A 25626-nucleotide genomic window follows, 5' to 3' on the forward strand; every position below is an offset into this window, starting at 1 on the left:
CTTGGCTCAAAATAAAAAATAAAAAGGGTTGGGGATGTAGCTCAGTCATAGAGCACCTCTGGGTTCAATCCCTAGTACTTCCCCTGCCAAAGTCTGTTGGTACTTTGGAAGTGAGGTTACTCTGAATATACAGATTACCTGAAGGAGAGTTAACCACTTGACAATATTGAATCCTCCCATGCTATCTCATAAAAAGTCTCCTCACTTTTTGAGGCTATTTTGCTCTTGACCAAAATTAACTTTTTTCTTTGCAGATATCTTGTACATTTATTATTTAAAGCTATCCTAATTATATCATGTTTTTAAGTGCTACTGGGAACAGAACAGTTTTTCTCATTATATTTTTATCATTAATTGTTGCTGAAGTTTAGGAAAGCTATTGATTTTTGCCTATCAATCTTCTGTGCAGCCAGATCTTTTAAGTTCTCTAGGATTTTGCCATTTGAGTCTTGTGTTTTCTGATTAGACAATCATATATCTATTAAGTATTTTATTTTGGTTTTCATATTTTAAATTTCCATAATTTCACTTTTCAGAATTTCAAACCATCCCCATTTGATGGATATCATAGCCTGTTACATTCATCTTAGTGAGCAATTGTACATGTTTTTGGGCTTTGGTTTTCTGCCATCTTGTTTTCCCATCAAGTTCATCTTATGTGCTTCATAATCAATAGCTTCAGTATAATCTCACTTCTAAAATCTCAACAGATTTTTATTTATCAAGGTGAGGTATGTTAAAGTTGCACCTTGATGAAGTGAGAAAGACAGGCTGAAGGGGTTAGTTGACTTGCTCAACCATATTAAGTCACACCAGAAGAGCCTGAATGCTGACTGCAGCCCAGCCTTCCTCCACTCCTCCATGGAAAAGCAAATCACACACCAATCCTTGTTGGAGGTATGTTCTAAGATTAATGTTTTTCCACCAAAACTTTTACCAGATTTACTAATAAGAAGAAAATTGAATGCATGCTTTTCTTCCTCCCATAAAGTCTTCTTAAAATCATGCTAATGAAAAGACTAATGATAGACAGCTGAGAACAGACCACATCTGAAAATCCCAGTGGTCAGCTGTCACATGGGGGAAGAATTAACTCCACTTGGAAGATATTCTGATATCCATAAAAGCAAAGTAGACAGATGATGATGGGAACAAGGATAAAGATGAAAAAAAGACAAACCGATGAGCAAATTAGGGTGAGGATGTAAATTAATAGCTTCAAATATGGCACCCTCACATTAATGGCACTAGATCCAAGTTGACCATTTATCTGCTATTTGAAAATAAGTCATTTGGCATGGGCTTTGGTATTGGAATTTCATCTGCATCCAATTTAGATTCAGTACCTTTAGAAAAATCAGAGGAAACTATATTTGGTTCTGATTCTATAGGATAATGCTAGCAAGAGGTTGTTCTGAATTTTAGGGATTCCAGTTCAGGTAAAAATTGACTGGGCAGTCACTCCACTATCTTCCAAGATAAGAAACTTGCTATTAACCCATGAGGGACATCGAAGTGGTGAAAGGATTTCTTCCTTTTCTCTTCAACACAGCCTGCCTTTCTGACATCGAAAAAAAAAATGATGTATTTGAGGGCCCCGTGGGACAAGAAAATTGATAAGAGATCCCAACTTCTTTCCCATAAACAACCGATATTTTAAAGCTATTAGCACAGGAGCTGGGCATTCAAAGACAGTTCATCTATCATCCAAGAGCTACTGAGGTTGTCAGGCCTTGCCATCAGGCTCTGAAAAATGGGCCTTGTGTTCACCCTCTATTGCTGAACAGCTGCTCCTTCCCAAAGTTTTAATCAGATTCCCTAAGCATTACATGCCCCAGTAAGGCAGAGCCCACATAAAACCTGCAATAAGCCTGCCACGTAAATTCATTACAAAGCCCAAGTAATAGGAACAGATTATTCTCCAGGCCAAGAGAGAGTTTTTAATTTGGACCAAAATTATGATTGCATATTGATTTGGCCTCTTGTTCTCCAGAAAATTTTTTTTCCTCAGAATTCAGAATTGATCACCTTTAATAAAAGACATTTTCTTGATGATTCAGAGTAAGAAATCAGTCTTAAGTGCATTAGAAAGAAAATAGGAAAAGTTCTTTATCCAGACCTCCTGTTCTTTGTTTGTTTGTTTAGATGTACATTTTTCCCCAGAAATGAGAGACATAACTTCCTTCAGATTAAGCTTCTAAACTTCCACCAGAAAATTAACATTCAGTGTTTAAGATCATATTGTTACTAGAAGCAGCTTGTCAGCCTTAGGAAATCTTACTTCACAGGAGGCTAAAGTCATGACTCATTCTTCTCCTAGAGAGCCCTGGTACCTAGTTTGGAATTACCAGCTGCCACTAAGAACCATTCTATGAATGTATACCTGGGCACAACAGAGAGAAAGAGGGGCAAACACTACCAGTAACCTACCCCCCAATATTAAAGGACATTAATGGCAAGTGTATTACTATAAAAGTGCCACCTATCAGTCAGAAGGATTGGTAAGCCATGGAAGAATGGAGAAGAATCACAGAACCAAACATTGCAAGTTATCATCTCAGCTTTGTGTAGTGGGAAAAGAGCCAGACTTACTTATCTTACCACATTGAACAGCTTTTAATTATCCTAAATGTTGGCTTGGGTTCAGAAGGTGATTGCCAAGTACGTCAAATTTCAAGTCCCTTTGGAAACACACCGCTTCTGGGTGCAGGATGCAGATAAAATCCTACACACCAATCTACCCTCCATCCAAACCCATGCTCATCCTACAAGCTCCTGGATATTATTTTCTTTAATATGCAGGTCTGCTACAGGCAAGGTTGCTTTTATCATATGATCTTTGGGGTACTTGAAATCCCAATGACAATAATTTCCTGTGGCAAATTAATAAAGTAGATACTGATTATGATTCAGCTTTCTAAGTAGCTTGACTATAGAAAGAAAATGAAGGGATCATACTAGTATGGCTATTCTGGTCCCTTAAATCAGTAATTTCTTAGTTATTCTATTGGAACCCTGTACCACCTTTCCTAATGTGCTCTTTGCTCAGTGACAATCGCTGTCTTAATACATGACTGGTCATTCTGGGCCCAGACTAGATAATCCCCCTGGGTCCTCCAATCAAGAGAGACTAAATTTCAAACAGGAGGTGCAAATGAATAAGGAGCTACTATGAATTAATAACGGTATGCAGCTGAAGACAGAACTACCTCCTCCAACTGTCTCTCTCAAAACTGCTTGGTTGCTGAGAAATATCAGCTCCAATTTACATTTAAAAGCCAATTTTTAATTTTTTACACATAAAGAACAATTCTAGAAACATCTCCATTACACAGCATATCAATAATTGGTGTGACAGAAAATGTCCTCTGCTCACCACGAGTGGGGTTATCTTCTCCCCAAGAACTGGACAGAACTCAATGGGTGAATTCCTAGTGTGATCCTAAATTTGACCATAAGAGAACATGAGGTGATCAGAGAAGAGAGTAAGAGAAAGCAAGATGACCAAGGGAAAGATGAAGTACTTTATCAGTTTTCTAACAAATAGGCATCTTTATTTGAAACTGTTGAAGACTACCCGCAGATAGAGCTTGGTTTCAACATTTATATACCACCTAGAAAATAATTAACTGTTGTCAGACTCTTTTGCACCATTAAAAAAATATTTTGATGAAGATGGCTACTTAAGTGAAACTTGGATTGGTTTCAAACAGGTCTTTTGTTGTATCTCCACTTTCTCCAAGTTATCTCTCCCTCCATGACAATCTACTGTCCACCATCTTTGGATGTTGTAGTGAATTATGGAGTAATTGACTCCACCCATTAATCATCCTTATATTGGTCACAGTCATCTCTTATTGATGAATGTTTCTGCCAATTTCTTTGCTTAACATCCTTTGCTTCTCACTTTTTTTTCTGAGTTCAGTTTCCTGTTTCTATTTAATCATATCCTTTGCAAGGTCTATCATTGATTATATAAAGAGGCTATCTGGAAATGCATTTCATTCTTATTTTTAAATGATATTTTATTTGAATTTAGGACCTAGACTAGGGGTTATTTTCCCATGATACTTTGAACATATTGTTTCTTTGTCTTCTTATGCTCTTGCTGTCAATGAAAAAACTGTTGCCATCCAAACTATGTATAAATAATCTTCATTGTAAGTAATCTGTCTCATCTCTCTGAATGCTTTTAAGATTCCCACATTTGCCTTTGATTATCTCACATCTCACTTCACTTTAATAACTTCATCTTTTTCATTTTCCTCTTGTGCCCCATTGGCGTAGCCCCAGTCACTTGCAGCCTGGTGCTACCCAATTCATGAATCTCTGTCTAGTCAAATAAACTCTTTAAAATTAAAAACACACATACACACACAAACCCTAAAAACTACAATGTGTTTCAATGTGGGATTAGTTTGGATTTATTCAGCTCTGGACATAATGGGATATGTCAATGTGTCTCTTTAATTTTGTAAAATGATTATCCATTCTCTTTTCAAATATTGCTGCAAATCAATTCTCCTCACTTCTGCTTAGTTCCTTCTCTTGAAGATTTTATTGTTTTGTTCTGGATTTCCTCATGCTCTCTGTCTCTTAACCAGCCTCTGACAGCTTTTGTCTGTGTGCATTCTGGGTTAGTTGCCAACTTCATCTTCTGTTTTGCCAGTTGGTTAGATATGACATTCATGCTATCCATTTAGTTTCTAATGTGAATATTTGCATTTTCTAATTTTGAAAAGTTCTCTTTTTCTCTTATGCCACGATCTCCTAAATTTTTCTGCTCCTCCATCAACCTTTTTAACATGCCAATTTTATGATCTTTTTGTAGTGTTCAGTTAGTTCCTTAGGATACTTGTTCTTCTGACTGACTTTTGTTTTCTTATCTCCTGGTTTTCCGTCTTGCTGAAGTTATTCCCTTTGTTGGCCTTTTTCTTGTAAGCTCATTTTCAGGAAGGGTTGGCTTCTTTTTCTGTGGGATTTCCATGTGCCTGGGTGTGAAAGTGCCACTTTATATCAGTTTTGGTATAATCTGAATTGTAGGGGACGGGATGTTGCTGGCACATTCGTTTCAAAAGTCCTGAAAACTTCTTATGTGAATTGATTGGCTTGCATTTCCTATATCACAACTGCCTGGGCCAGGGATTTTGATTTCTCAAATTACAGGCAGATAGAAAGTTCCCTTACTGTTTCCTAAGGCAGATGGAAATGTGGAACCGAAGCCCTTATTGAAAGAACTTTGCTTAAGTTGCATTGTGTGACTAAAAGATAGGGCTCTGATTTCCACATGGAAATGGGATTCCAGCACCAAAACCTCTGAACCTATACAAAATCCTTAGAATGGTGGCCTCCTACTTGGGCTTTGATTTCTCCCTTGTTTCTCACACATAAGGAATGTTTTTTTTTTCTCTCTTTCAAAATCAACTCTGCATTTAGAAAAGAACACTTGCCTTTTTAAATAAAGAACTTCTAACTGGCCTAGGGATTACATGTTTGATTTCAAACCACCACGTTCTGAACATTCTATTATGGAATAGGATAGTTATTGTTTGGGGATGCCCATCTAGCTTGTACTCCAACCACTATCTTCTAATAGAGGATTCCATGCCATTGGCTACAGGGATACAATTCAGATCTAACCGATCACCATGTTTAATTTCCTCAGATGACTATGTCATGGGGCTAGTGGTGACTTTCTGATACAGCTGAGCCACTGTTGTGACTAATATGCAAATATTGGAAGAAGGAAGTTTTAATTTGAGCTAAAAAACATATAAGCCTGGAGATGCCATTAGTCACCATCTTCTGCATCACAGAACAAACCATCTATCTGTACTAGGAAAGGATGAAGCTAGCACTCAGAGAGAAATCAGGGCCAAGAGAGAAAAAGAAAGAATAGTCAGCCACATTACAATCCCTGAGCCTCACCTGCCCAGAGTCAGCTCGACCCCTGCTAAACAGGCCAGTGAATTCCTTTGCTTAAACTAATTTGAATTGGGCTCCTGTCAGTTACATCTGACTTATGCACCAATAAATTAAAGCACAATGGAATGGAGATGAGAAATCATCAATATGGATTTCTTTTATTTATTTATTTTTGGGTAGGCCAATTTGTCACGCATGGCTTGACATGAGTAAACCAAGCTCTCTGTCACGGGGGGCTGACATCCAGGGAATCAGGGAGTAAACATCAGATCTAATCCCAGGGACAAGGGATGGAGTCAGAGGATAAAACCAAGGTCAAGTCCTAGTCATCTGAACAGGGACATTAATAAGAGAGAGGGGATGAGGAAGACGGCAGAGTCATAGGAAATGGGAACCCAGGATAAGGAATGAGTAAAAAGCAAACAAGACAGACACAGCAAGAGGACCACGGACAGCCAACACCTGTGCCCCACAGCCCGGTGTCAGCTGGGCAGTGCTGCCCAGCTTCTTTCTAAAGATCCTAGGGTGTCCTTCCCATTCCTGCCATGTGACGCCACCTGGTGTCCAAGAAATGAAGTCAGCACGGGGCCGAGTGCTTGCACAGGGAGTCCTTAAGTAAAAAGGGCCATAACTTATTTTTCATTTAATTATGTATCACACCAGTATCTAGACAGGCATCAAAACAAATGAGTTTCATGCTGATTATTGGTTTCCAAGGCAAATATCAAAGTGAATTACCTTCAGAAAGATGCATCGAGATACAGGAAACTTGTTTTTAAGTTAAGCAGATTCATGAGAAAAATTATACTTTCTGGTTCTGATAGCAGCTTCAGCTTATTCTCATCAAAAAGGAGCACCTTCTTATCACCTCTGTGTAGATCCAGGGGTCAAATGGGAGAAGATTAGAGCTAATGAGGGTAACGAATAAGGCTTTTCAAATAGTTGGAAGTAGCAGAATAAAGAATATTATGCATCCATCCTCTGGAATAGATTTTAATGAAGGAATTAGTAAAATGTCCCCATATGCATCTGAAGAGATGTTAATTCCCTCCTTCAAGAATCTCTGAAGAACCTACCAAATAATTAGCTGTGTGTTGTGGGGATGGAGAAAATGTAACATGCCTTCAATGAGCTTGCAGTCTTTTTAGACGTGATGCTACTAGACAAAGACGGTGGTTTCCTTGAGACATATTTTTATGACCAACCCCTACAACAGCCATTCTCTGAGATAATTTTTTAGAGCAAAGGTTTGTTGCATATAACAAATTCTGTTATAGCTATTGTTTGCCTATTTCAGTGAGGAGTTATTGAGGGCAGGATGGGTGACTGTGCCCATCCAATCCGTATCCCCAACACGCAGCATAATGTCCGGCATGTGTAGGTGCTCAGTAATTTTTGTTGAGTGGCTGGATAATATCTCAAAGCTCTTTTGAGTTCCATGGTTGTTTGAGCCTCACAGCCATCCCATTAACTTTCATGTTAAATTTCCCTTAAGATGCATGGGCTATAAGAAATGTGGTCTTTCAAAATATCACTCACTCTAAGTGCCAAGTGTTCACTGGCATCACACTTTAAATGACATTTCCTAGTAAGAACTTCAAAGCAGCATAACACTCTCATTTAAAATGAGAAAATGGATGCTCCATTTCTCCCTCTCTTTTAATGAACTGCATTGAATTTCCTTATAAGCATCTGCTTTACAGGGAATAAAGGTACCAAGTATGTATTTATTGTCATCTAAGAACCAGCTGTTTAATGAGGTTCTTATTTTATCTCTAAGAAAATCTGGAGGCATTCGAACACTGTGGAATTATTTTACAAGTGGAGTTTTCAGTACAATACCAGCAATAGTTCCGTGTTGCAGATAAACAGCCAAAAACACCCAAAATCTTCTCTCTGATCTTTCATGGGTAGAAAAAAAAATTGGATATCTATCTCTGTGGAATCTGCATTCAAATGAAGATTGCCAATTATCAACTATGTTAATGGGGATTCTTTCTTTGGAATATGGTTAATCGTGAATATTTTACTCTATTTCCAATAAAAATAGAGAAGCCAAAAGAAGAAAATAAAGATTGCCTGTGATTCCACATAACCCTTTGAATCTATATAAATTATACTTAGGGGGCTGGGGTTGTGGCTCTGCGGTAGAGCGCTGGTCTAGCACGCGTGGGACCTTGGGTTCCATCCTCAGCACCTTGTAAAAAATAAATAAGTGAAATAAAGGTATTGTGTCCAACTATAAAATAAATATTTTTTAAAATTATACTTATATGCAAATGGTGTATGTTTTATGTTATATCATTGATATAGCTAACATAAACATACAAAATTTACATATAACAAATATATAATTATACATAACTTCATGTATTTATATATTAGTAGATAATTTAGCATATTATAATAATATATAAGCTCCCATATATATTTGACTGTGATTTTTTTAATCAAGCTGGATCTTATTATATATTAAAATTTCCTAGCAATATTTATTAAATATAAATGTTACTTTTGTTAAATATAAATGTACTATTAAGTTTTTTCTTATTTGCTTTAAAATATATTGTGAATATCTTTTTGCATCCACACATTTTGTTAAATATCATTTTAAAATGACTGCATAGGGTCCCATGACATCAATGCATCACAATTTGCTCAACAAGCTAGTACAACTTCTGACCCTAATCGGTGCATTCATTTTCATGGAGAAATTAATTATTTGTTAGGATAACTTTCTGGAAATGAAATTTCTGGATCAAATGATTCGAAAAGCCTAATGATTCAGTAAATATTGCTAAATTTCCTTTGTAAAATCTTTATCACTTTTCACCAGTGATATAGGCAGGTTCCCATTTCTCAAACTTTCATTTACGCCAAGTCTGACTTTCTCCTTTTGTTTGTTTCCTATTTATAATCCTTTGCCATTTTCATATCATGCTGACCTTTTATTATCAGTCTTTAATGATGAGAGTAACAGCAGGATTTAACAACCAACAGTGTACCAAGTTCCCAGAGCCAGGCCTCAGTCTAAGTGTTCCATGGTTAACTCTATCCAATGAGGTAAGGACTAATGAATGTCATTTTACAAATAAGGCAGCTGAGGCCCAGAGAGATTAAGTAAGTAACTCACCCAAGGTAACATAACGAGTGAGTGTGGTATATTGAAGAAATTAACAATTCATTGTGCGTATTACACATGCATTTTATTTCTCCCCTTGGTTTATTACTTGCCATTTAATTTTCTGTCATAATTTTTGCCTAGGACAGAATGACTTGACTCAATTGTTATCAAGTAAATAGGCTTTTTCTTTATAGTTTCTGCTTTTGATATCTTGTTTGAATGAAAAATATTTAAATCCATATAATTCAAACACATTAAGAACATTCAGACAACACAGATGAATATAAAATAAAGAGTAAAATTATCTTTGTCCCCTTTGCCTAAATCATGATCCTACACAGCCAGGCACCTGATGTTACCCATTTATGTCTTTATTTCTTCTGATGGTTGCCCTCCGTCTTAGTATTAGTATAGCTCCATTCCTGATTTATCAGCTCTGTGAGGCATCTCTGGATCTCCTACTCTGAGAGGTGTGGAAGCTACCCTCCTGGAATTGACTGGAGCAGCATCAATTTTGGTTGTAAGTACTTTGTAACTTTAAGTCATATACTTCAACTTCTATTTCTTGATTTATCAACTTTAGACAATGTCTTAACTGTCTCATTCCTAATGGGGTAAAATCACATGGAAAAATGGTTATTCTCTATATTCTTTGGATCATAAAATGCCATATTTATGAAGAAATGCTTCACTGGAAGCAGGTCTATCTGTAGTCGTTTTAATGAAAACAGAGAGATCTGTGTAAGTGCAGTGAAAGACGCTGATACAAATGATGATGGAAATTATATAAGTATATTCGGTTTGTGTAGCCCAGACTACATAGATGATAAATATATAGAACCTTTCCAACTGTATTACTTTCTATGTTGCTTAGGATAATTTTGTTATAAATCTTGTAATAAGACAACTATTCTTACATTTCCAGATGAGGAAATAAGTCCAGACAGTTTATGGCCACACAGAATCACCGTATGGTTCTGTAGGTTTTATTATTATGTTTCTATCTAGCATCGACTTTTCCTCTATGATGGCAACATTACCTGAACAATAATACCACCTTCCTGGTTTCAGCTCCAAATCAAGCCAATCACACCCTGGAACTCATGGACATGTAACTTAGGCCTGAGCCAGTGAATACAGAACATTCCTTTAGCCAAGGTGATTAGCTCCAAGGTGGTCTGGAATTGCGTCAGAATCTACCAGGTACCAAGATTTAGGATGGGAATGGTGGGACAGAGATTCTCTCTCCATTTTGGCCAAATGCCGGCGGCCATCTTGTGACCAGAGAAATTGAATGAGGAAGGAGGGTCCTGCTTATTTCTCTGAGTCCTTTCCTCAGCCATTTCTATTTCTGCTGCTCATTTAAATCAGCCAACATGGACTCCCTTTTTCTTCACCCCTGTTTAGGATGGTTTCTGGTCAACTGTAAGAACTGCACAGTTCATCAGTGGTAAACCTGACACTAGATCTGGTGGCTTCTTGTTCAGGCTTCTTTCGACTGTGCCACGCTGCACCTGAAATCAACGTCTTTGTTTGGGATTCACAAACACACAGGCCTCCAGATCTCTTCACTACATCTTCTGCCTCCCTTCACGGTCTATGAAACAACTTTGGAAACGCAAATCCATCATGTGGGGCTCATTCCTGAGCCAGTGTGGATCAGGTTTAAGCATGATGTTCCTGTATTCTTGAAATAACAATATAGGTCAGGGGCAAACTAATTTCAGAACTTTTGTGTTAAATAAAGTTACTTTTATTTGGGGACAAGTAATTCTGGATCATTTTAAACTATGGACACATGGTATAAACGCTGGAAATACAGCTCAGTGGCAGAGAGCTCACCTAGCAGGTGTGAGTCCTGGGTCTAATCTCCAGTACTGAACAAAAAAAAAAAAAAAAGAAAGAAAGAAAAGTAGCATCTATCACCTGGTGCTATGTATAAGAGTTGTGGTCATGAAATTCAATTATAAGTTACTTGTCTGAAGTTTGGAGGGCAGTTAACCTAAGAAACAGTATTATGATTATTTGCTTCTTGGACAAGCACAGTCTAAGGCCGGCATAGTCTGTGGCTAAATGCTGTAGCACAGTATTGTCACAACACTGACAATTAAAAATATAAAAACATTATAACCAAAGAGGATGGTTCTTAAGCAATATTATCTGGAAGAAGATGGGAAGGTAAATGAAAGTGCATGGCTATTACAAAGGGGCTCTGTAGACACTGCCAAGGGCCATAGTTGTCAATAATTTGGGTTCTTTATTACAGTAGTCTTTATTACACATCCGCAATTTTGATTTCTGTAGTTTCATTAAATCATGGTCAACTGAAGTCTGAAAATATAAATGGGAAATTACAAAATAAAGGATTCAAAAGCTTTAAATAACTTTTATTATAGTATATGGTTATAATTATTCTCTTACTAGTTATTGTTGTTAAATGTATCACTGTGCTTGATTTATAAACTTTAACACAAGTATGGATGTATATATAGGGAAGGAAACAATAAAAATCCAAGGTTTCAGCCTTCTTATCAAGGTCTTGGAATATCTCTCTCATGGTTAAAATGTGTGGGGAATAATGTATTCCTAAATACACATCAAAATGTATAACTTGTTCTCTATGATATAAGAATAGCTGTCACTATTGTGTGTATGTGTGTGTGTGTGTGTGTGTGTGTTGTTATGCATTAAATCTGGGCCTTATGCATTGTAGGCAAGCACTTGACCACTGAGCCATATCCCCAGCCCCCATCACTATTCTTAAGCTTCAAAATCTCACAAAAGTGGAACTAAGAAAGGGAAGACACATATACAAGTTTTAGTTTGTTCTTTGAACACACACTTCAAGTTCATATGCTTTGCTTTCAAAAGGTTACAATTTAGAAAGGCAAATATACATGTAGTCCAATACTAGCTGGAAGGAGATTGACAGAGGTAGGCACAGGAATGAGGTCGGGCCTCAGCCTGGGGGCTGCTGTTTCCTGAAGGTGGGTGAGAGTTGAGAGACAACTGGGTAGAGACAGGAACTGGGACGGCAATGCGGGGGTGAGGGGACAGTAAGGTAAGGCATGGCACTGTCTCCCAGAGGGCTGTGTTGGTGGGCTGTGCTTGGATCAGTGTGAAAGCAAAGAAAAGTGGGGAGATAAATGTTTGAACTTTTGGTCTGAAAGTCATGGAAACTCTTTAAATGATATTAGCATAGGATCTTCCTAAGGGAGCTAGAAAATGGTTGGAAGAGAGAAGATGAGGATGGGGCATTCCAAGAAGGAATTGTGTAGGAGTAGATTATAAAGAAATCATCATGCATGCTATAAAGCACATTTAAGGAGCAAGAGAGTGAGTGAAGAGAACGACCCAGGGAAGGTTGTGCAGGGGGAGGAAGTGGTCAGCCCCAGGCAGCACTGGAGGAATAGAGTGCAGACCCAGGAAGGCCATCGCGGGTGCATGGTGGGGGGGGGGTATGCAATGCAGCTCAAGAAGGGGCTGGTGAGGTCAAATGCACCAGGTGAAAGGAGAGCTGGTAGATCTGAACTGGAGACTTAGGGCAGCCAAATGTTCTTAACTACCATGACCTCTATTTTAATCAGAACCCACTAGGGTCACTGTGCACAGTACCAGAATCACCAAAACTGGGAAGCTGGGGGGTGGCCAATGTCTCCTAATCAGAAAAGAACCTTGCCAGGATGCCAACCACATTTTATGGTGAAGACGTTATTAAGACATGGGTAGAGGGGAAGGAGAGGCATTGCCAGTAATAACCAGGTACTGGCTTGAGGAGATAGGAAGTGCTTGGTTTCAGGTGCCCCCAGGCCTGTGCACCATGGAATCTACCTTCGTCCTTGGTGTCTGTGTTTTTAATGGGAGACCACTGTGGATAGCAGTGTCCATCACGCAAAGGCTGGACAGTTGTAGCTGCATGGTTCTCTCCTGAGTTCATTTGCACTTTAGTGGTTTTGCTTCGTTTGGCCTTTTACAACTTAGCAGCTCAGGAAGTAAAACTGAGGGCTCAGCAGATTTTTAAAAATTTTTACTCCAAATGTTGCTTTAATGTTAGTATTTCTTGGACAGGGATTCCTGATGTCCTAATTAATTGCTCTTGGTGTCTCTTTAAAAGCATCCTTTTAACATTTGTGGATCTGCCCATGACTTTTGCTTTTAATTTGCACTCGCTGATATTTTCCTTTGAGGCAGGGAGAAAGGCCCCTCCTTCTGTGGCCAGGTAAAAGGTATTTGGAGACTCACTTGAAAGTTGCTGAATTTAGTGGTGACTTTAGGGCAGCAGCTTTAAGAAATGTCAACTGGCAGGGGGAAAAAAAAGAGGAGTTCTGCTCTTTCTTCCTCCCCTTGTGAGATCTGACTTTTAAAATCCTTTGTTGCTTCACAATACATTTTCAACTGCATTTGAAGTAATTAACGCTCAGAATTGAATCCTGTTGTCACATTTAATTATCAGATAGCTACTTTCCATTGGGATATCTGACAGTTGCCCAAAACGTTGTTCTTAATCTAAAACCAAGAAGAGACCTCTGACATACTAACAGCCACCAAAGTGGCATTTATTAAATATAAATGATGAGTGTCTAAAGAGGAGGTGCATGTGGGAAGAACACTGGTGCTCATCTCAAACAGCGAATCCTCCAGCACAAAGGGGCATCACATTAGGTCTTACTTGAAGCTCCTTCAGTTCCATTTGTCCTGGGATGATCCAAAGCCTGCAATTGCACTGAGAAATCAAAGTGTTCTGACCCTCAAGTTCTAGCTCCAATCTGTCCACCTCCCCATAAAGACAAAGGCTTCTATTAGTGTATTTTCTGGAAAGTAACTTGCATGAGGAAAAAAATGATATTGATTTGAAATGAAGAAAGCTCATTTATGTTCATTTGAGGAACCCTAAGTGGATCAGCTAAAGATATGCAGTGAGGGAAAAAAAAATCTGTTACCCTCTGGGTAGTTTCTTGTAATAAGCTGGAAATGCAAAACCCATTAATAGTATTAGAAATTAGGTGCCTAATGAATTGTGCCTATTATTGGAGATTTTCTGTGATAACAATTCCTTAAAAGCTAGAAATTGCCTGTATCTCTATGACATACAGAAAAGATAATGTTAAAGGCATGGGGAATGATCTCTAAGAGGACATATTTTACGTGGTTAAAGAAACACAGCCCAAGTTCTGGTACTTACTATGTAAGGACTATGGCCACTGCGTCATTCAACACACTCTCTCCAAACAAGAGGGTGTACAGGTCCGGGTCGACATGCAGTTCATGGAAAATGGCCAGCACAGTCACTAGAAGACACACAAAAAGATGCAGAGTTAGCTGGACAGAGTATGGAACTTTCTAGGTTGTGGTCACTTCTACACAGCAGTCATTAAATACTGGTCTTCTCAAATCCATCCACCATAGGGCACCAGATGTTTATTCCCCAAAAGGCTGATCATCTCATTCCCTTGCATGGAGATTTCTCTGGGCTCCCCAGTGCTGACAAATTTGAGCTCCTTAGTACAGTCTGGGCCTGCTTACTCTCCAGCAGTGTCTCTCTCTACACTCCTTCTCTGCATCCTTGGCTGCTTTCCTCAAGCCATGCTGAACTTCCACAGCTTTCCAAACATACAGTATGCTTTGTTAGCTACTTTTGCATTTTGATTTCTTCTAACAGGGCAGCAATTTCTTTGTCATCCACCTGTTGCCACTCATCCATTCCCTAAACACACACACAGACACACACACACACACACACACACACACACACATACACACACACACTCTTCTTGATACCTAAGAGCCCTTTATTCATTCTTTAAGAATCTTTCAAGTCACCCTTTCTGAAACCCCTAACTTCTTCAGCAACAAACAGGTCCATTCCTTTTAGATTCTAGCATTTGCAGGGAAGACATGGATGGACAGTAACAAGTCCTCCAGGATTTGTAAGAATCAGAACACACTCATCCTGTAGATGGGACGGTTGCCTCAAAATTTGTCATGTTGGCACACTGAATAGTTCACACTGAAGGAATTTGAGGAAGCTGCAGAAATAGGAAGGTCTCTCTGACTTTCCTCTTTTCATCTCTCCAAAGCAAGTCCTAAGATGCTCAGGTGAGAGGTGTTCTCCTATACCTGAGAAAAGGAGCATCCTTATCTCTGAGACAAAAGGTCACTGAGAAGAACCTGAGCAAACAGGCCTTGCTAACTCCTCCCCAGCTTCTTACTATTAGATCACACTTTTGCTCTGTCACTGTTCTCTATGACCATTGGATTCTCATCAAACTTACTATTAAAAAAATGTAACTATTTCTTCAGGTCTTTATTTCCTTATAAAGGTTCTCATGTCCCATAACTCTTATAGTAAATAAATCTGTGTGGTTTTCCAAAAAAAAAAAAAAAAAGATCCTAGCATTTGGATCAAATCACAAACTTAACATAGAAGGGACTGGAAGATCCCTGGGGATGGGACCCACCTTTACAACACAGAATTTAACTAACTTGCAACTGTTTAATGCACAAATCACAAAATAGATGAATGAATAAATACTGTTGCATTGGCCCACTCCTCTGTCGGCCCCCAGTTCTTACTCTCTCCTGAGATGGCATCATCTAGAAGCACAAACTCAAGATTCCTAAGAGCAGAACTTGTTTCAGGTGGCCTGCAGCACGGTACTATTTGCCTTGTACTTGCCTCCAGCCTCTGCGAATACTTCAGGACAGTAAATAATCACACGCTGATTATCTGTGTTCATCAAAGCTATTCAGTGCCTTGATATTTGAAAGAGTTATGCAAAGTCTGAACAGCAATCATTAGGAAAATGATCCATTGGATTGATTGCCACGGGTGAAAGAGAGTGGTTGAAAACGAGACTGATGGTAACATTTTAAGGCAGAGTGGGGATTTTCATTTCCATTCTTTCCTATTTCCTGGACTGGGAGGATAGTAAGTAGGTGGTGTAAGACAGTGCTACTTGGGGTAGGGGGAGAAAGGCAAGTTGAGTTTGTAGGTTTTACAAGTAGGATCAAGAAGTTTGAAGCTCCCCCAGCCTGCCACAAGAGGGGATCACAGAAGGGTTTTAATAAGAGAGTCTGATTCAGAAATAAAGCTCAGGCAGCAGGGCTGGGGAAAGGGCATGTGGCTGGAGGCTTTCCCAGTGGTTCCATTAATAGAGGCGCTGCCCCAGGACAGGAGGAAGCCTGTATTCAGGCCCCCCAAATTCCTGCACAGGATGCTCTGCCCTGTGCATCTTATGCATCAGGCTCCTTGGTGCTGATAGACCAGTGGCCACAGTGCTTGGCACTTTACTTAGTCCTTGGTTTGCATCTCCCTGTGTATCACTACCACAGCCTAGCACGGCTTACACAGTAAATCCTTCATGAGTGGATGAACAGGAGGTAGTATCAGTGAGGACACGGTGGGAGAGACACTCCCAAGGTATTTGGGATGGAGAATCAGTGGTCTTGAGGGATAGGAAGGAATGACTCTGGATTTCAATCTACTGTAAAATATGGTGTCTGTGTTTAAAAACAATGTAATATGCACTTGAAAATTTCTAAGAGATTGTCATTTAAGTGTTCTCACTACAAAAAGAATGGTGAGCATATGTGATAATGCACATGTTAATTAGCTTCATTTAGCTACTCCACAAACCATATTTCAAAGCATCATGTTGCATATCATAAGTATATGTCACTTTTATTTGTCAATTAAAAATAAATATTTTATTCATTTATTTTTTTTAAATATCTATTTTTAGAGCAGATACAACTGCAAGAATCAAAAGGAAAAGAAAGAAAAAGAAGAAAGAAATCAGGAATTGGCATGACGTTTGGCTAGACCTCATCTTTTTTAACCGGGCATAGAATCAATTTCATTACTCAAATGAAATAGTCTTATTAATCATGCCAGGTAAAATGGCAAAGACCTACTCTGCCAGTGTGTAGCTCTTGACATTTGTCACAACCCTCAGCCTCTGCAGTGGTAGTGGTGGCTGGTAGCAATACTTCTGCAGAATAATCTCTTTCTCCTTCTAGGTTAGAGTCAAGACCCTGCATCTCACCAAAACAAGGAGATTTCAATTGGGTGTGTAGTTAACAGCTTTTTCCTTTTGCTAGGATCTTGTGAAATAATAGTCAAGTTATTCTTTAATAGAAAATTCTATCACAGCAGTTCTGTGGTTGACTTAGTCTCTATAGCCGTTCATTTGTATTTTTGAGATCTTAAAATGACTTGCTGTTCATCTCTACTTCTGGAGAGGTCTCTTAGGCTCACGAGCAGAGATGTAAGACCCTGGATTCCTTTCCCCAACGTCCTCAGTTATGAAGTCCACTCTGGCCTATGGGGATGGGCTCTGGTATTTTTTCCAAAGAGAGCTGTAAGCCTTTCTGGGGGAAAGCCTTTTAATTAAACATTCAGTTTAGTTCAAAACTGCTCTGACATTCCCACAATTCCTTTTGAAGAAAGAACTGAACTCCACTTGATAAATGATATCCCACACAAAAGGAAAGGCTCTGACTCCGCGCATTCCTAACTACCCTGTGAAGAAATGGAACAGCTTGGAAATAAAGCCAGGCAGTGTGTTCCTGCAAGGAGGAGCATTTTGTCAGGACCACAAATGAGTTGAATAGGTGAGTCAGGAAATTAGCCACCCACTCTGCTGCCGAGCTTGGAACTTATAAAACAAAACTCATTTCATGAGCCCATTGGCAGGGCTCACTCTTACACACAACATCCAAGACTCCCTCCATGGCACCTTCTAGGAGAGGATGTCTTGGAAGAGCTGTGGACATGCTCAGAGCAGCTCTGTGCACATCTTGCTAGGCTTGGAGGGACAACTCCAGCCCAGGCTATAAAAACCAATGCCTATTTAAGATGATCCCTCTGTGTTGGCATGCGAATACTCTGGATGCTATGTGGACCGGAAGGGGAGAAGACGTATCTGGTTTCTTAACCTTTGATTTTATTAAGGGACCTGGTCATTCTCGCTTCTCTCCTACGTAGGTGCCACTCGCCTGTTGGTGGCAGGTTGTCCTGTTCACTCCTGGCTGGGAATTCCTTTTCTGTTCCACACCCTTTTCATATCTGAATTTTTCTGCAGAAAAGTCCAATTTGCCTCTCAGGTGGGTGATCATGGGGATTATGTGCATCTGATCTCACACTCAGAGAGATGAGCATCCACCTTACTCTAGGTTAGTGGAGGAACAGAGAACCGCTATGGAATCATCAGAGGTCCCTGAGAAAATAGCTTCAACATCCATTCAGCAAAAGGGCGATGGTGGGGAGCAAGGCGACACTGGTGTGGGCTGCACCTCTCAGAAGCTGGTGCTGAGGGACACGGGAGGAAAAGCTGGAGCCAACAGACTCTGAAGCCCACTGGGGCTTTTGCCTAGATATGTAATCTCACAGGCTGATTAGAAGAAGCCAGAGGTTGAAGCCAGAGAAACAAGAAGGGGAAACAGCTGGAGCAAGCTCTGGAAAGGGTAGAGGGTGACCAAGGGGCACAAGGGCAGGGTTTCTCAGGAGGGCCAGGGGACCCATGCAAGAGTCAGAGGCCACCCAAGAGTGGAAATGTACAGAATGTCTGCTGGGAGATGAATTCAAGGTTCATGACAAGATTCAGGTCAAGTACAGGATAATTCTCAGTCTGCAAGATAAAAACCCCAATGCAGAAATAGCACGAAATTTTGATTAGTTTCTTCATCACATCAAGAGTTGTGTCCCATACTGCAACTCTATCAGAACAACAAAACTAACCTTTCCTCAATTCAAAAGTAACAATCATACTTGGAGATAAAAATACAGATAGGGACTGCCGGACCCCATTAGTAGCTCGTAACACGTTAATTCTTAAATGATGTTCTGTATTTTTTTTTTAATGATGACCACTTTCTTGAGACTCTTTTAGTTACTTCTAAGTCTTCAGGGTGATTTAGTGACAGCCCCTTCCCTAGCATCTCTCTTAGCAGCTCTCTGACCCATATTTTCTCACTGTTTTATAAGGAATTTAAATTTCAAATGCTATTTTAATGTGGCAGTTCTCAGCAACCTAGCACAAGATCTGCCTGGGTCGATGAACAACAAGACATAATAGTTCCTACCCCTGTCATTCTGAGCCATCATTCAGCCCCATCAAGATGAGGGCTGTCCCTGGAGAGTGTGCTCTATGGTTTCCTGCGCAAATCAGTATGTCTGACACTTGTATGCGACACATGGAGAATCAAAAATGTCTCAGGCTTCTGTAGTTGCATCCATGTTAGGCCTGACAGGTGGAGCATCCTGGTATTCTCATCAATGAGGAAGCATTTTTCCATTTCCCAATTGATTACTGTGAAAATACATTTTCTTTATCTCAGAGGGAGGAAAAAGGGTGAAATTGTGTAAGTTTTCCAACTTTCTTGAAATATCGTACATGGTAAGATTTTTAAGGAGGGGCTTCTAAAAATAGTTGTGATATCTGGCTAGCTGGAATACTGGAATTACTCTGAGCCTCTACCTTCTTAATGAATTGCCAGCAGAATTGGTACATGGATGGGTTTTGCCAGTGGAACTCTGGCAATCATAATCCTAGAAATTCCCCTGGAAAATCTAACCCTTCTGAACTAGGTTGAAGAAATGGCACCAGATTTAGAAAGCTAATCATAGCTGGTCCTTCCTTGAAGTCATTTTAAATTAGAAGTTACATAACAGGTCACAAATGACTTGGCTTTAAAGCATTGCTATTTTACTTTGACCCTCAGTATTAATGTATCATATTGCACTGAGTTAGTGGAGAAGATAGTATGGGCAAACACACTATTACAGTCCTTCTCAACCAGGTTCCTTGAGAGAAACAGCTCTGATGCCCAAGGAAATGTTTTCAAAGGACCACATTGGGACCCCTGTGGTTCCTAATACCCATTCAGGAAATCCTCAAGGTCAAAATCATTTTCACAATAATATGAAGGTACTACTTGCATTTCCCATTCTTTTTCTTTTATTCATGCACACTGGAATTTTCCAGAGGCTACCTGGTAGATGCTACTGCAACAGATTAAATGCAGCAGTGGATATAGAATCTCACTGTCTTCTATTATACCACACTTTGAAGAGTTTTGCAACAGATGTAAAAACAAGGTCACTATATCTTTTTGGAAAATAAATTTACTTTTCAAGAATATGTTATTTAACATGTATATGATGGCTATTTTAAACAAATCAATGAAAAAAATCAAGATTCATTTTAATTTCCACCATCATAAATATTAATAGACAATACATGCATAAACAGAAACTCTTTGGAATCCTTTCTCATTTTGACAAATTATAAAGTGTTATGATACAAAAAAAAAAAGAAAAGAAAAACAAAACCTGAGAGTCACTGTTCTAAGGCATTGTGGATAATAAACTAACTGATTTCCTATCCATTGTGAGTAACACAAGCTAAGCATCAGCTCTGAGAAAAATGAGGAAATAGCCAGATGTGGTGGTGCACACCTGGAATCCCAGCAGCTTGGGAGGCTGAGGCAAGAAGATGGTGAATTCAAAGCCAGCCTCAGCAGCAGTGGGACATTAAGCAATTCAGTGAGGCCCTGTCTCTAAATAAAATACAAAATAGGGCTGGGGATGTGGCTCAGTGGTTGAGTGCCCCTGAGTTCAATCCCTGGTTACTCCCCTCCCCCACTCCCCAAATGAGGAAATAGTCCCTGAGATTCTCCTGCAGAGCTTCATTTTTGTGTTGGGTTCCCATTGAGAAAGGCTCTCTAGATCTTAATATCTTTTGCCATGCAATAACCAGTGGATTCTCTTGGCATTCATATAGAGAATTTCTAATAACTCTTAAATGAAGAACATTATTCTTTCTACATTAACTTCACTTCTAGAAATGTTTCTGTCACTATTATTTGTATTAAGCCCATTTTTGAAATACAAACGCTTTGAGAGGAGAGATTATTTCTTCAATGTATGAGTGCATAATACAATATTGACAATCATGCATCCTTGACTTCAACCACAGCTGCATGGTGTTTGAGAATTATCTACATCCAACCACCCCTGGCAGTCACAGAAAGTAGAAAAAGGTTATCAGAAGTTCATGAGTTTTGGCACTATGAAAAAGAAAATTCAGATATAAAACAAAGTTTGAAAAGGAAGAAACCTGAAAATAAATCCAGGTAGGGAATATTCTTTAGGTCTTGTGTCTGGGATCTTATGGACTGAAATCTGCTAGTACTTTAACTAGTGCTTTGAAATTTTTCCCCAAGGTACCTACAACAGGAATATTCTAAGTTTAACATCAGCAAAGAACATAAACATTTAACAAAGACCCAATTTTCTCACCAATGGGGTTTAATGAGCCATGGAGTGGTTTAATGGAAATCTGTGCAGTCTGCCCATTTTTGAGTGAAGATGACTCACCCTATTGTACAAACGTCTTCCAATCAGGATTATTATCACTTAAGCATTTTTGCCACTTTATCCTTATTTAACTAATTTTGTATTCTTGCAGTGCTGGGGCTCTAACCCAAGGCCTGATGCATGCTGGGCAAATGTGCTACCACTGAGCCACACCCCAAACCCCACATTGCCATTGCAAAAAGAAACATGGTGTGCAAATATTTACTCACAAATCATGAAATGAGTTTAAAGAAAAGCCCAGTGGATCCAAAAACAAGCTACAGTTAGGATGCGTCACCTTGAAGGTAAAAATAAATCTGTGGCTCATTACACGCAACAATTGTAAAGAAAGAGATCAAAGGACAGTTGTGTTAGTCATGATTATGGCATCCATAAAATATGGGAGCTTTGCAAACAAAATATTCTCTTGCTATAAAAAGATATGAAACAAACAGATATATCATCATTTTCTAACCGGTGGGCAAGACCCTGAGGGACATTAGGGAACTGTTTCAACATGGAGGGTGAATAAGCCTGCTCACGAAACAGCACAGCAGAACACAGCAGAATAATACTGAGAGGAGTCCACCAAGGGCTTGTGTGAAAGGATGGTTGAAATGGCAGGCAGGAAGGAGTCATATCCCAAACCTACCATCCCTGTGGTCACCCTTCCTGAGAGGCTGAAGATGTCTAAGCACAAATCTCTGGAGTATCTGAAATGTTTTCTTGCATAACACAGAGGGCTTTGCAGAGATAATGAATGCTGCTGATCTTCAAATAGGCATGTTATATTAGACCATCTGCACAGGGCTGGGGTGGAGTCTAATCTAGCCATAGGAGCTCTTAAAAGCAGAGGAAGTTTGTAGACTGGAGTCAAAGGTGCAACGGAAGAGATGTGAAAGGGAGGAAGTTAGGAAGGCTGAGTGTGCAAAGGATTCAATGCACACTTACTGGATCTGAGAGGTAGGGCTCACCTGCAAGAACCCTAGAGAGAGTTCTTCTAGGAGCTGAGGGCATTGGCTTCTTTTGTCCAGGAGGGAAACAGGGATCTCAGTCCTTCCAACAACCTGAAGGAGCTTGAAAGTAGATTCTTCCTCATGCTTCCTGACAAGAGCCCAGCCAGCCAACACCTTGATTTTGGACTGGTGAGACTCAAAGAACCCAACTGAGGCAAATGGGACTTTGGACCTTCAGAACAGTGAGATAATAAATGTGTGCTGTTGTGATCCTCTGTGTCTTTGGTAATTTCTTATATCAGCCCTAGAAAAAGAAAGACACTCTGCCTCCCACAATAGCAACTTCAAAATGGCGGCGGGGCTAAGCTTTGTCTCCCAGACCTTTGGTTTTTCAAGGCCCAACTGCGGAATGGAGATATGGCTGGGGTAAACCCTATTCTCAGCATAGCTCGGCCCTTCCTGCTCCTACTGCACCACAGGCAGAAAAGAAATCACTTAGACAAATCTGTTTCAGATCATGCTTAGCAAGAAAAACCCTGGACCAATGACAATGCTGTTAGAAAACCCTGGACCAATGACAACGCTGTCGGCTGAGAGTATGTGTGCCCACAGGCCCTCTGCTCTGATGTAATTATCCATGTGTGCACCTCCTGGTGCCATCGTCACACACAACAGACCACTCATTTGCTCAGAATGCCCTGTTTTATAGCTCATCAAATCACTTTATTCTGCAGTGCTTATCCTATCTGGGCACAGATAGGATGTTGGACACAGTCACTAAAGAATCAGTGCTGAGATTGAATGAGGGGGCCCAAACCAGCATCCAAGGTTAACAGCCCAGGCAAGCCATGCCTCAGGAGACGCAGCCCAACGTCATAAAGCAGCTGTCATGATAGAGGTGAACAATGGCCCTTTTCATTTTCTTCTTTGAGCATTTTGGCATTTTTTCTGAATTTTCTATGATAAATGTGCATTATTTTCAGAGTCAGAAAGGATAGGAAGCCATTTACAAAACTCTAACAAGAACATAAAGCATGGTGCTCCGAGTCCCTTCCCCAAGGCCACAGATGCTGTCTGTGAGGACCCAGTGCTCCTCAGGACTCCACCTGGGCCTCCAGAGTGCTGGTCTCGACGTGGCCCCACACTGCAAGCACTTCCTGTCTCTCCAAGAGCTCCCCTCCTTGGTTTGGAGGAAATGAGCCTCTCCTGATGTTGCTTCAACCTCTCCAGCCTCTTGCCCTTTCCTTTTTAAACCCATCTCTTTGGAAAGAGCAAGAGGAGAGGTTGAAGGTACACCAGGAGAAGTTTGTGTCCCTTGCCCAGGAAAACATCCTGGGCTCCCTTCTGACTCTGGGAACTCTCTCCCGAGCAATCTCACCTACACCAAGGCTATGTTAGACATGAGGTGTCCCCCAGAAGCTCATGTGTGAGACAACTCAAGGAAGGTTAGAGGTGAAATGATTGGGTTATGAGAGCCTTAACCTAATCATTGCATTATTCTCTGACAGGGACTAGCTGGGTAGTAACTGTGGCTGGAGGAGGTGGATCACTGGGTGTGCACGTACCTCAGGGTTTATACTTTCTGAGCTGAGCCTAGTCTCTCTCTCTGCTTCCTGGTGCCACGTATGAAAAACCTGACTAAAACACCCAGTAATCTCAGTGTCTAGTCTATTCCTTCCTCTTCAGAATCAGACGTCCCCATCCAGCTATTGCCATGACAACCTGGAGGGGATCTACATGAACAAATACTTATTAAGCACCTACAGTGTACCCAGCCATGGATATAGATGCCCTCCAGACTCCTGGCTCCCTCCTCAGATGCAGTGAACCTGAATTACCAGTCTCAACGAGTTTGTCCATCCAGAAGCTTTTGGTTTGTGTTTTAAAAAGTGTTGTGATTTACCTTATTTGCAATGGAAAACATCTCTGGCTTGAGAGAATCTAATAGGAAGAGTCAAACCACACTTTGCAATTCAGTAGTTTACAAGGTCAGGGAAGGAGGGAAAAGGAAACCAGCTTCAAAAGTGCTATATTGCATCAGATTCTGCGGCATGATCTAGCTTTGCCATTTCTGAAAATTTAGCCCTCCATAGTAATCCTTTCTGGACTGGATAATAATATAAGGTTAAAAATTTCAGTTGCAGATAAATACTTTTTCTTAGGTGAAAGCAGCATTTATCCTTAAAAAAAAAAAAAGACAAAGAAATATCCTGCAAACACTTCAGCTTTGCTTTTAACTGATCCTCTTGGACAAAAATGGTCATCATTGCTACTGATTGTTTATCTGTATCCATCAATGCCTTGATAGTTTCTGGCAAGCGGTGGGCAATTAATTCTGTTATTGAATGAATGAATGAATCTCTGAAGGTACATGCCACGTGGTTCACTCTTGAGGATCCGAGTGGCTTCCCTCTCTTTTGTGATCAGTCACTTCTTTGCCACTCATTGACCTGATAGTCCTTGTTCCAGAGAGCTCTCTCCATTTCAGTTCAAAATAAGAAACTGAACAACAAAATGTTTCTTATCTGTAGCACTCAGGTCTAAAGTTCAACCTCTGTTGCTTCTTGGACTTGTTCTAGAAGGATGAAAGCTGCTTTTCAAGGAATTCAAATCCCTGGGGTTAAGAGTCTTCACAAAGCAAGGAGAACCAATCTCCGTTTGTCACCAGTGGGCGCCCTAAATCACTAGCAGGACCCTGAGAGCCAGTGCTCCTTAAATTTTACACAAGGGCTTCACTTTCCATGGTTTTGACCTCCCCAGCCAAGCTGATCCCTAAAAATGATCCAGTCACTAAAGAAATATTTTCTAAGAAATTATGTGAATCCAATTTGCTCCAGTGTGCAACATCCTTCTTTTAACATAAAGAGCAAGTGTGGGCTGGGCACTGACTTTCAAAACTTCTGTCCTGCAGGTCTGTCTTTGATCGATGCTGAGAATGAACTGCTTTCATTTAAACAGAGCCATTCTGTTCCCCAAACCAGCAAGCCAGAAGCTCTCTCAACCACAGCTGTTTCCCAGCTGTCCACGAGCTGTTGAATGACTTCAAATGGTTTTTCAGTGTGTTCTTGAAATCCCAGCCTCAGAACACCTAGAGTCTTGCTTTATCCACTTTCAATATCCGGAAGCATTTATATAGTTTGTTGTCATCTATTATTGTCTCCAATTCTGTTCTGTGATGCCAACTTTCCATAACTGGGCTTCCGACTTCTAAAGCAAGACCTTGGTGCCAAGACCTTGCTATTCATAACTCTGTTCTGCAGTGG

General features: G+C 40.0%; 1 protein-coding gene across 1 annotated transcript in view; it reads right to left on the minus strand.

Annotated features, from left to right (window-relative positions):
- The window catches only part of Slc9a9 (solute carrier family 9 member A9), a 538630-nt gene that overhangs the window by 353304 nt on the left and 159700 nt on the right, over window positions 1–25626 (minus strand). Inside the window, exon 6 of the mRNA XM_077793762.1 lies at window positions 14232–14337. Coding sequence (XP_077649888.1) covers window positions 14232–14337 — 106 coding nt within the window. The remainder of the gene's footprint in view (window positions 1–14231; window positions 14338–25626) is intronic.

This window comes from Urocitellus parryii, chromosome 2, assembly GCF_045843805.1.
Source record: "Urocitellus parryii isolate mUroPar1 chromosome 2, mUroPar1.hap1, whole genome shotgun sequence".
NCBI classification, from domain to species: domain Eukaryota; kingdom Metazoa; phylum Chordata; class Mammalia; order Rodentia; family Sciuridae; genus Urocitellus; species Urocitellus parryii.